At 30.7% G+C, this 13,230-nt stretch overlaps 1 protein-coding gene across 1 annotated transcript; it reads right to left on the bottom strand.

The window, feature by feature from the left end:
• Window positions 1–603: 603 nt before the first annotated feature.
• Window positions 604–7,149, bottom strand: LOC106638972 (neprilysin-2-like). The gene is made up of 8 exons (XM_089598671.1): window positions 6,909–7,149; window positions 6,540–6,751; window positions 6,109–6,285; window positions 5,730–6,051; window positions 4,133–4,305; window positions 3,758–4,049; window positions 1,824–2,074; window positions 604–942 (listed from the first exon to the last, which is right to left on the bottom strand). Exons 1-8 carry the CDS (start codon window positions 7,132–7,134, stop codon window positions 604–606), a joined length of 1,992 nt encoding a protein of 663 aa, XP_089454797.1. The 5' UTR covers window positions 7,135–7,149.
• Between the last annotated feature and the right edge of the window lie 6,081 nt (window positions 7,150–13,230).

The following is a 13,230-nucleotide window of genomic DNA, read 5'->3' on the forward strand; positions in this document are numbered from 1 at the left end:
AACTTAGTTTACAAAAGTTCATTTTCTTAACTCGTACTTTTAAGTCTTATTTCAACATACCTCTACACTTATACATAGAGACATATTTAGTTAAATTGGCACCTTCCGTAGAACTTGTCGAATCAGTTTTTTTTCTTTCTTTTTTTTTATCCAACAAATTAACATTCTTTCTGTTGTCATCATTAAAAGAAAAAATGTCTATGGCCGTAATATGAGAAATCAACAAACTGATGTAACAAAAAAATGTTTTTTTTTTGTTGTGACTCAGGTCACAGTTTTTATCCTATAGATTCCAAGTATAAAAGTAATCAACTTACACATTTCTTTTTCACACGCTCTTTTTGAACATTCAAAATGTTTTTAAAAGGTTTCGAATATTGTATTGTTAAACAAGATACTTTTGCACTTTTTATTTTTATTTGCTTTGGCATTACATCATCATACATTTGTTACAAGTTTTTTATACACTTTTTCTGTACTATGACTCTCGATGATTATTTTATTTTGTTACTAGATGTACAGTTATTTTTTTACCATTACTTAATATAGCTTTTCCTAAATGAATACACAATTATTACATAATAAATTGGCACATTTTACTGGTTACCACACAGAACATTTGTCCCTAGGATTCATTTTCGTGCTGAGTGGACAGTCGAAATCCTTGGAAAACTCGGGCATATTGGACATGGGCCCAAGGACCCGAAACTCGGGGGGACTGTGCACTCTAGTGGTGATACGCAGTTTGAGCTTCTCAGGCCGGAATTTACTGCACCAAGTGTTGGCCGCGCTCAACCAGAACATCTGTCGGCCAGTGTAATTAAGACCGGGAAGTTGAGTTTCGGGACCATTTTGTCTCACCCATTCGTTGTAGGCCAGATAGGCCAATTTGATGCCTCCGTTGTCCGCTATATTTTCACCCTGAGTCGTAACGCCATTCACCTTTGACAATGAAGAAAGATGTACTGCGTAAGAATCATTTTTTTATTATATGATTAATTGAATTGGAGATATTGAAGAAAAAAAACGACGCGCTGAAGCTCAATTTTCAATGCGATGCAATTTAGTTAAAACTTACTCATTTACCTAATAATCCTAAAATGAACGAAGCTGGAAAAAAAGGGTGGGGTGGAAATGCAAAATAATTGTTTAGGAATCGAATGGAAAGGCGATATCATTAAAATTGTCATCCGAAATTTAAGGACGGTTTGTGCGAACGGATTTTTTTTCAATCTAAAAAAAAAATGTGTAGTAAGTAGTTGTGCCTTTAAAAAAATTTGTGTTTTTATTTAGAAATGCTGTGAAAAAATTGTCATTCCTTTCTGCTGGACGGTTTTTGAGAAATTAAATGTAAGAGTGGCAAAAATTTTTGATTTTTACTCGCTTCTTTAAAAAATTATTAAAAAATCGTTAAAACTGTTAAAAACGGATGATATTTTTTTACTCCATGTTTTCAGAGAGTTAAATTATGATATAATGTATATGAATGTCATACGCTTTTATAACTTTTAACCCCATTTTCAATCCCTTAAGAGATTGTCCTATCTGTATGCCATCAGAAACGCTAACGATAATGTGCAATATTATCAATCACTTGTGGGGTTGAAATCACACAAAAAAATTCCAAATTTTTAATTACAAGAAACTGTCAACACTTGTATAAATAGTTAAAAATTTTGTAAAAAAATAGGTGTTTCTTGTCTCCAACATGTTTTACTAAAAACTGTTGTACAGTTAAAATTTGGTTTTATAAAATCATGTAAACCAAAAACTTTTTTCTCTGTAATGCGTTTTATGATTATCCACAAAAAAGAGTAACTTACATTAAGGTGAGCTTCGTCGGACGTGTAGTTGCCGTACTGATGTATGATGCACTTAGCTTTTTGAAGGAATTTTTTTTCGGTCTCCTTCTCCCACCAATCGACCAGGTTACCATTTTTGTCAAACTGCCGGCCTTGATCGTCGAAACCGTGGGTGATTTCGTGGCCCATTGCATAACCGATTGCACCATAATTCATATACTTTGGACGGTCACTGTTGAAAAATGCCCCTTGAAGGAGGCCAGCTGGTAGTTCTGTTGATGGAAGGTTTCAGGAGGTTTCATTATTGTATATTGCATCGTTTATGTTGCTCACAGAGTAAACCTTTTTTTATATGCGTTGTTTAAAATATTATTACATAATATTCTTTCCCAAACTATGAATTTGTGTTTTAAACTGTAATAACTCAACGAAGAAGATAGATATTTAATATCAATAAAGATTACAAGGCGTATAATCTCTTATAAATGATTGCATGAAGTTAATGAAAAGAAATACAACCACACAGTATATGATAGATTGACTAAACGCACTAACATTACTGTAAAGATAAAAAAAAGGTATTAGTGGGGCTGAGAATAAAGAGAACTATTCTAACGACCGACGCGCTACAGCTCATTAAAGTGAAATAAGGAAGAAAAAGTGAGTATTCGCGACAATAGAAGAAAAATGAGAAATAATTACTGAGCTATAAATGAAATACTAAAATATCGAGACATTAAAGTTATTGATAGAAAAAGAAAATTATAGATAGCTATGATATCGTGCGTAACAATAATAATTAAGGTTCAACATTGCAGTCTTAGGATATTAATTATTATATAAACGGATACATAACTTTAGAGATGAAAACAGAAACAAAGATGTGTGATTAGGTAAGCAGAGCTACTGTCGTAATTAAAAATACTTAAATCAATAATCACGAACATAAATAACTATAACTGGAACTATGACTCAAAGTTCAAAAAAATATGTAACAGATGCAGAAACATATATATTGTACAAATGAGTACAACAACCATTTTAATAGACTTTAAGAAGTGTATTAAATGATAAAAACATTAGGAAAAATATTCGTGAATCAAAAGAATGACACAAAATGAGAAAGGTTTATTTAGAGGTTTACAGTTTTTAATGAGATATGTGTACAAATGGTGGTAGAAAAACAATGTAACTCCAAATGAGATATTTAGAAAAAATTCACTCTAACAGACACGTTACTTAAATTTAAATACCTGAATTTAAACTCTGAGAAAAAAAGTATATGAAACGATTAAAATTAGAAAGATCCACAAAAACTGTCCGTGAAAAATTATTTATACTTAAAAAATACAAGAAAAAAGTGAAGAAAAATTTTGTGTTCATAGAAATATGTGACATATCAAAACATGAAAAATTTTAAATAAACACGGAAAAATATGTATGAAAATATACTGAGGGGAAGTCTTTCGCTGGAAAATCTTAAACTTCAGAGCAAGACCGTTTATTTAACTAGTAAGTTTTTTAATAGCCTCCAATTGTGGTTTAACATTTGGACAACTTTTGTAAGGGAATGAAATAATAGTAAGATGTGATAGTAAAAGACATCAATGATGTCGTTGTTAATATATCGGAAGGCATATAAAAAGAAAAAAGGAACGAGATAAAGAAAAAAAAAAGATTATGAAAGAGAAGAAATATTGCAGTAGTTTAAAATAAAGACCAACAAAACTTAAAGTTTACATTTTTTGCTAATAAATGGTTATAATCATTTCATAAAGCAGGATTTAAAAAACTAAAGTTATATCCTTAATTTAAAGCATTAATTTTTGCATGTCAAGTGCAAAGAATAGCAAATCCTATTAGCGTTTCCACGTATAAGCTCATGTCATCAAATCTTAACTTTATAATAGCAACAAAAACAGGAACAACAACATCGTAAATTGTTTTATACTCACGTATACTATTCTTGGTGGGGCTGTAAAACGCGTTGACAATGGCAGATTTGCTGTGGCTGATCCACTCGCTCTTGTTGACTGGTTTTCTTAGTGCCTCAAAGGTGTTATTTTTACGAAAGCGCGACAAGTTTAGGGCACTTTCGAGGTAACTGCCCGATGAAATCTCCAGCTTTTTGTAAAATTTCTTCAGCCTCTTGTCGTCGAGCAGCTCGTCCGGATACGCTATATAAGCGGTCATGGATTGGGCTTTTTCCAGCGCAGCCTCTCTCGTTTTGTTGTCCATCCAGTCGATCTTCAAATCCATCAGTTGCATAACACATTTTATTTTCTGTTGTCAATAAAATTTTTCAAACAAAAATATATTTATGTACCAACCGTTTGCAGGATTTTGATGAACTGAGTCCTGATGTGCGAGACCATCTCGATGGCATCTTTCTTTGCGTTTCCATTGAAGTACTTCCTTACGTAGAGCGCACCCACGATTGTTGAAAAGCGGGAACTTACTGAATTAGTGCACTTCTTCCATCGTGATTCGCGCTCGGTTTTTCCTGTTAGATTTTTTTACTTTATTTTATTCAAACTAGTCTACAACAACAACGAAATTGTATGTGTGATCAAAATTAAGGGACTAATGTTTTGTAACTGTCCAAGTGACTAAGAGATGTATGGACTCGCTTTCTAGAGTTTGAAACAAACCGAGTTTTTATTTATTTATACTTTTTAGTAAAAATACCTTAATTACCGATCAATTATTGTAAAAAGTCCTGTTTGTGTTCACCTGAGCCTCTTTCCGTGACAGCATCTATTTCTCTCCAACTTTTTGTTTCTTACAAAGTATCTCTAACACTGTTTACGTCTTTAAGTTTTTTTGGATCTTTTAAATTGATGATCTTTGTCAATTGATTTTTTTTTTAAATACTTTAATTTTTGGTGCTGCTAGTTTTTATTACCTATTATTATTATCAATATTTTCTGACTCATGATTCTCGATTTTAAGTGTTGTCTTTCACTGCTTCCTAACCAAAAGAGCTATTCTCTTTGTCTTTAAAAAAATAGATCTATAAATGCGTACCTTTATCTCAAAGTCAATCTATATGTGTCTTAGTAATTTGTAACTTGTACATATGTCTGTAAATGCATATGTACCTACATTTCTTCCTTTATCGGCAATCTATTTAAGGAGGTTCGGGATTATCATTCAGAGAGGCGAGTCAGGCGAGGAACGGGGATTCCCCCCTTTACCGCGCACCTCCTCTTGCACTCTACTAACTTTGAACTGTACGACTGTAACTGCTTATATTTTTGAAAAATGCCTGGCAAGGCTTGATTTTTTTTGTCGAGCATCTTCCTATTGTAACAAGGTATCTGTGAAAACGTTTTTTTTTATTCCAACAGACGAATACACCTTAATTTCAATTAAAAGGCAACTTAACCTTGTTCTCCATAAGAGACCGCGCTAAACTGTCAATATTTCATAATTTTTTTCTTGAAAATTTCCACTAGTAAAAAATCTGAAAAAATTCATGTGCACTCTTAAAATGCTTAAATATAACATACCTTTTTTTGGCCAGTTTCTATATTTTGAACTTTTCTCCCAAACCTCCTTAATTATTCATAGTATTATTTCAGTTTATGTTTCGTAGGTCTTGTCACTATTATAATGTTTTTGTTTTGTGCTCTAATTCTACATCCTTCTTCTACATACACAGTTTCGTCCCTATGCTTCTGTCTACATACTTCGTGTAACTCGTTTCTGTGTTTAATAATTCGTACACACCACTTCATTCATGGAAAATGCTATAAAATTCGAGAGGTTGCTGAGGGCAAGTGGAAGGGCTCGCGATCAAACACTTAAAATAAATAAATTTAAAACGTAAACAAATGGTCGTCAAAACAAAATAAAGTAACAAATTAAGATACATATATGTTGTTGTTAGAATGAAAATATAGAAAAATCAAGAAAAAATCTCACCTTCAACAATTTTAAAGAATTCAAACTGCTGTTTCCTGATCTCGTCGTTCAGGTAGCTAACAGAACTGTCAGCAACGCGCCACATCACGTAGTTTGCCAGTACTCGTTTGGGCGTCTGTACAAGTAACTTCTCAAGTTCTGTGATAAAACTAGGTGCTTTTACGACGACAACCTCATCTTCTGTGACGCTAGTTATTGGTGCCAATATGGTATTGAAGTACTCCATCCAAGGTATGGACGGGAATCGCTTGGACAGCTCGGCTATGGTCATTGGGTTGTACAGAGCCGTGATGTTGCGCCGTTTCTCACTTGGAAGTGATATCTAAGGAAAATAATTTAGTTTTTTTTTCTTTTTTTTTTGCTTCGTTTTTGTGCTTACGTTGGCGAGTTTGATTTCAAACTCCAGTGACTCCTTGAGTTGCTCAGCGGCGTAGTCTCGATCGGCTCCGAGGATTTGGGCAATGTCGACCATATAATTTAAATAAGCTTTTACGATTTTATCTCTTAAGCCACGTGACAGGTACTTGCGTGACATACCCAGCGTTGCTTGATCCAACTAGTGAAAAACGGACATGTTTGTTTCTTTGATATTATTTTTGAAAATTTAATGGAACTTTGAGTTTAGCATATTTGAAACTTGACAATAAGATTTTTTTGTGTTTGATTATTATCGTTAGCCAAGTAAAATAATGAGCTTTCGGAGATAAAATAAACATGTATCTTTAATATAAGGACTAAACAGCACTTTTTGCAAAAAAATCGAATGATTGAGGAGAAAATTTTTAAAATATTGTGGATTTGTTAACTTACATAGATAATGTTCTTCGAACTGTTTTTGTAATCGGAATCGATGCGAATGTTGATGAAATAATTAATCGAGTAGCCCATTTTTCGTAACTTGTAGATGGTATCCTTCCAGCTCCAGTTTTCTTCGACCCAAGAATTATTCATCAGAACTGGCCAACCACCCAATTCCTTCAGATTTCGGTGCAATGGATCCATACCTTCTTCTTCGATATGGGCTGTAATTTTTTTTATCTCAGTTAAAAATTATACTTCAATGATTTTGGACACCATGTCACACGATAAAGTTTAAATAAAAAAAGCCAATTGAATTTCCGCTTGAATCTCACTGTTCGTAACAATTAAAAGGGAAGATAAAAAAGAGATTAAACTCACTTGTGTTCATGCAATTCTGGTAGTAAGTTTTGAGGAGTTTGAATGGCCTTGGGTCGTCAGGTTTGCTCTCCTCTTCGATACTGGCTCTGAGCTGCTTTTGCAGCTTGTCGCTGATGATGCTAAAAGTGTTGACGCTCGTCTTATCGTCGGGTATGACTGTGTTTTTAAGGAAACCTCCGCAAGCAAATCTGTAGAAATCGTCGCAGGGCTCGACTGTTGGATCCATGTTTTCCAATATCGATGAAGCTGTATATGCACGTCAAGTAATGAGTCAATTTTTTTTTCAGTTGAATAAATTTGAAATTTCAAAAGATTCTCGTACGTAGTTCGATTTTATTTTTTTAAGAGGAAATTTTCGTAGATTCTAGTTAAAGCCTACGTGTAGTAAAAATTTCGTTATTAAACTTCAAGATGAAGAATAATATTTTTACTTGAGTTTTTAAAAATTAAATTAATTGAAAGAGATACAGAAAAAAGATATTATATTTAACTTATACACTTTTTTTAGTTTTGTACACTACATGACATCCACTTATCTAACATTATTACGACAAATTTTTTAATATTTAGCTTTAAAATATTTTGTAAAATTATTGGGTCATCGCAAGAAAGAGTTTTTAGTTTCAGTCTGTAATGATCGTCTTAACGATATAGACTGAGCCTGATGAGGTTGGCGTTAAGACCAACGAAACGTTGCTCAAACTAACACCTGACTTTGGAGTTTTTATTCTCACTCCTAAATTAGCTCTTACTGATCGTGTGCTTATGCACTAAACCTCAAGAAATCATGGAAACAATTGGGAGCAGAACGGTACGTTCAACAAACACCGTAAAGAAAGAGTTTTTTTTTCAAATTTATCAACAAAGGCCCTGAAAGAACTTTTACACGTAAAATTTTCTGGTCTTTTTTCTATTATAAGTTAGTAATGTATATGAAAATATTGAACATAATCTGAAAAAAATGGAAACAATTCTAATACCTACAGTAATTACAATAGTTGGTTTAAAGCATAAAAGATCATCTATACGTATAATAATGTTCATTTCCATTTTTATCCTATAGTAATTAATAAAAAGTAGTATTCATACGTTCAGTTAAATACAAAAAATTACAATTCACATAATATTCATGTAAGGCGGCTTCCTCGTGACAGTTTCTGAACCAATACCAGATGAATTTAATAGTTAAAAATCTACTGAATCTAATGATATAATTATTTATATCGCTTATCCTGCGAAATTTCGAGATATTATTAATTTAATGTATCGCTTTCTAACACGTATTCTTATGGTGAAGCTCGCACACGCGATGAAAACAACTTAAAAACTCGAATAAATCAACAGTTCCTGTAATAAAAGTTCACACGTTTTGTAGAAAAAAACCTCTTTTTTCAAATAATGCCTAAAAAAGTAAGTGTTACCCTGAAAAATTTCGAGATATTCTATTGATTTAGATCTATAAAAATTGATTAAGTCATTGTATTTCCTCAGGTTCCCTTGCGCAAGTGATGCCAACTATACCTGAGTTTGCGAGCAAATTCGAGACCTACGAAGAGGGTTGGCATTTCTGCACAAATAATAATAAAACAATTACTATAGTAATAATAATAAATAATAATAATAATAATAATAATAATAATAATAAGTAGTAATACTGAAAAATAGTATAATAATATTAATAAAAATAATGTTAGTAGAAGTAATAATGAATAATTTAAAATAATAAAGTAATAATGTTGAAAAACATAACGACAATATTAATGTTAATAATAATTTTAATAATTATAACTATTATTTTCGTTGTTATTATTATTATTATAACAATAAAAACAATAAATACAAGATGAAAATGAAAGAAAATATTAACTACATCATAAAAACGTACCAGTGTGCACACATCCTGGCGAATAGCAGATATCAGGCGTTTTTTGAACTACCTGTGGTGACTTTTGTCCAGGAATCTCCTTTAGGACTTTAGCTGCGAGAGGTAGCATTTCCACAATAACTTGTTCGACTATCGTTGACAGCCAATGAGCCGGTGATAGTTTTATGACAGTTTGATGTATTCACATCCACACAGATTCATTTTATTTACGTGAGTGATTGAATGTAATAAATGTGTATATGACATTTAATTAATATTTCATGGATTTTTTATGGAAATTTTTTGCACATAAGAAAATGGGAAAAATGTTCGGTTATTTCATTTATTGGAAAATTTAAAAGTAAAGAGACAAGAATTTATTACTAGTGTATGTATACAGTAAAATAGGGTAGTGCAAAAAGAGTTTATCAATTGTACATTATGTATTTTTCTCTTTTTTTTTTAATTTGACAACTTACTGATGGGAACAGCCTCGCAATTCTCAACATTGTTGACGGCTAACAAGAAACCGATGGTAAACGTGAGGCCACGTTCTATTACCGAGTGCCTCTTCCACCACTTAGGGTTTCTGTAAAGTATGAAAAAAAGGTTAAACAAATTTTTACTGAGGTAAAATTTTTTGCAGTGAATATAATTTTTTACAACTTTAGTCCACAGTGTTTTACTTAGAATCATTCGTTTCTTAAATACAGAAAAAAAAAACTGATTTCACAAATATTAACCATCGTCTGCCATAAATTTTGTAATATTTTATCAAATACGCGATGTTTTTTTCAAGCCCGATTTTTCTACACTTTGTATAAGATTAAAAAATTAAAATTTAAAGACAAGACAAAATTCTTTGATACAAGAAATATTGAGTCAAGATTTTTGTTTTCTCAAGAAATCTCACAAAAATTTTCGTCTTGAAAAAAGACCTTGCATTAAAACTTCTAGATATTATTTATTACTTACCGATAAATATTTATTTACCAACTTTTCAATAAATATGTATTTTATGTTGTCAAAGTTTTGCCCAAGTTTTTAAACTTAATCGGATAAGCTATAAATTTATTTATGTATGCAATTAAATATTTTCTAGATCGTAAAATGTACTTGTTACTAAGTATATAATAAAAGTACACAGATTAATTAGATATTGACTGGAGTCCGCGTGATCAAACAGCAAAGAATTAAACCAAAATAAGCTTGAAAGTGTGTCGTCGTAACTGTACTTAATTCGTAACGTCAAACGAATATTTTGGACATGTTTTCGAGTAAATAGTTGTTAAATTTTTTATTGAATGCATACATATATAATCACAATAAATAATGTGGTATAGAGTGGGTGATTTTAAATTTTGATCTTATGCATTCGGTATTAAAAAAGAAAAATAACTGTACAAACGTGTTAGTGTACAAACTTACACGTGAAGGTACATCGGAATATATCATTCGACAAGATCAACGGTCGAAAATAAATTATCACGCTGGATGGGTGCTGTAAATGTTAATGAAATGATAGTCCGACATAAATATTTTTCGGTCGCCGTACCTACGTTATATATTGTCTGTGACCAATTAATTTGTGCAACAGTAAACTGTTTAGAATGATCTTTATTAACTATTATTTCGATTGTCAGAGGTAACAATTAAATTGATTAAGAAATAACATAGGTGAAAATATGGGTCACACAAGCGTATACGAAACGCAGAAATTCCATGCTGAATTTCAGAAAAAAATTTTGTTGAATAAATAAAACTTATTACGGTAAAGATTTTTTAGATCATATCACATACGTCAAAAATTTAATTTTTATCCGTCAGATTTGAGAACAGTTATTTTATGGTTTTTCAAACACTAATTTTTTTTTTTTTTTTTTAATAAAATACATTTTTTTGTTAAAAAAAAAAAATAATAATAATAATTTTACTACTATTCACAAAATAATATTAAAAAAAATTTTTTTGTTGACTTTCAGTGCCATAAAATTTTAGTTAGTACACTTTATCTTCAGTTATTTAAAATCAAATATTTCATTACTTTTCCAAGTAGATGGGCTAATATATTTTTTTATTTGTTTTTTTTTTTTTTAACTGTAATGCATTGTTTTTGCCACAAAAAATTTGGTTAAATTCTATGTTATAAGCTGATGTTAACAAATACACTTATCAAAAAAATAAAAAAGGTATTCCTGTCTAAATTTACGTTTTCTCGTGAGACACGACGGAAGGATTTTTACTTGAACTAAATTCCGCAGTCAAATCAGAGTCTATGAGTTATTATTTTCCAAGACTTACTGTTTGATTATCAAAGACACTCATACCCTTAGACAATGTAGAAGAATTTACGAGTCTATGAACCGTTATGTCACGCATACCGACTTAAAATTTCAAAAAATTGTATATTCATGAATTTTTCTTACAAATGGATTTTTCTGTCTGACGGAGTCAGATGAGTCTGTCTCGTTACTTGGTTATTCGAAATTTTAAACAGTCAGAGAATCGACCTTATGTACCTACCAATCCATAAATTCTTGGACCATCACACTCCTCAAAAACTATACAATGGATTTGACAAATGAAGAAAAATATTTAAAAAATCGTATCCAGTTCCCAAAATAATACAATTAAAATTACTTACTTCATGGCTTTATGCTTTATGTTGTTGGTCATGTTGCCAGCCGTGAAAGGTAAACCTTTTATTTTCCCGTAATTTTCAAATTTACTGTAGATATCACACAATACTGGCTTCACAGATAATTTGCACTCCCTTGGTAAAACTTTTTTAAAACTGATAAAATCATCAAGATAGAGAAGAAAAAACAAAACAAAATAAAAAAGGAGGCATTGACTTTCCACTGTCCTGTCTTTAAAAGTATAACCTACTAAAGAATCGGTAAGGGTTGAATCGAGTCCAGCACCCAAACTGACGATCAGCTCCACTGTATGGTTGTTGCCAGACTGATGGAGAGTAGCTGTGCTCTTCGAATTTAAGTAGCCTCTCTCTTTTTCGTGATGGGTTTTTCTCGGCGGGATACATCCAGAGTGGCAATATAATTCCAACGTATATTTTAATTGAGTATTTTAAGTATAAAACTTGATAAAATGATGCGTTTTAATGAAAAATGTTTCATTTATCTTTATATTATTTAAAATCTTTTAAGCATAGTTAGGTTAATACAATTATTAGACTAATTTAAAAAATGGATTTTCTTAAAAAAAATGTTCTAGAAAACGAACAGAAAATCGACTATGAAAATTGAATTTTTGGTCCATTTACGAAAACTATTATTCATATAAAGTCAACTATTAAGGATTACTATCATACATTAATGGTGAAGTGCTAATTAATTAGGTCGCAAAAAAAAATTGAGAATAGGGTATGCATGAAAAAAACAGGAAAAGCGTGTACATGTACAGGCATAAGATCTGTTAAATAATGTAAAAATTTAATTGAGTATTTGTTTATTTCTTCGAGATCCTTGTAATGGGACTTGATTAGAGTTTTAGAAATAGAGTCCTTTAAGACTGCGAGCATAAAGCGGTTGCTCTACCACTTTACTATAGTTTTTTAAAGCTTTGAAGTTAAAAAAAAGACACTTAAAAAATTTATTTAAAAAAATGTTTTAAATAATAAATTAAACAAATTATATTAAGGAAGCCCAAGCAAAAAATAAAAAATGTAAGGTAATACTGAAAAAAATTACGTATTTCTTAAAAACGCTATGTAATTGTATGGATTTTTTCAATATTTTTTTCCAGATATATTTTTGAAAAAAAAATCATGTAATTAGAAAATATAGCATAGGCTCTTATGGGGGTCACTAATTTCACTAATTAAAGTTTATTAAATGTAACTTTTTTGAAGATTTTTTGTGCAATTAAAAAAAAAAATCATTTTTTCTCTTTTAAAAGACAACTTATTTCCAAATTAACTTATCACGATAACATCATAACATCAACTCATCTATTAGTAGAAATGAAATACTTGATATTTATGGTATACTGTTGAAAAGTATATTCTTTATATTAAAAGCATGTACAATTTGTACATTCTTTTGAGTATTTTATTATTACTGTATTGTGCATTAAAGTTTGTATTAATTCGTGGAAATTGTTGTTTTTAAGTTTTGATTCATTTAAATGGTAGTTTCAATACAATTTAATTATTGACCATCATAAGAGTTTATGATAAGTTTTTGAATGAAAGGATTTTTTTTCTCAAAAATACGTTAGGAAAAAATTTTAAAAAATTTCATACGCGTGTGTGTTCTTAAAAAGAACGTTTTTTTTTTTCAGCGTTATTTAAGATTTTTTATTTTTTGCCAAAACCTCCTTAAGTATTACTGAATTTGACAATAATTAGGTTATTAGGTATTAAGATAATTTTATAATTATATTAAAATCATAAAATCATCCGTGGAAATAATACAGGAAAGGGAAGAACTGCATGTA

This window comes from Copidosoma floridanum, unplaced genomic scaffold (genome assembly GCF_036245765.1).
Source record: "Copidosoma floridanum isolate Cflo_tuat_1 unplaced genomic scaffold, Cflo_Japanese_pri ptg000006l, whole genome shotgun sequence".
NCBI classification, from domain to species: domain Eukaryota; kingdom Metazoa; phylum Arthropoda; class Insecta; order Hymenoptera; family Encyrtidae; genus Copidosoma; species Copidosoma floridanum.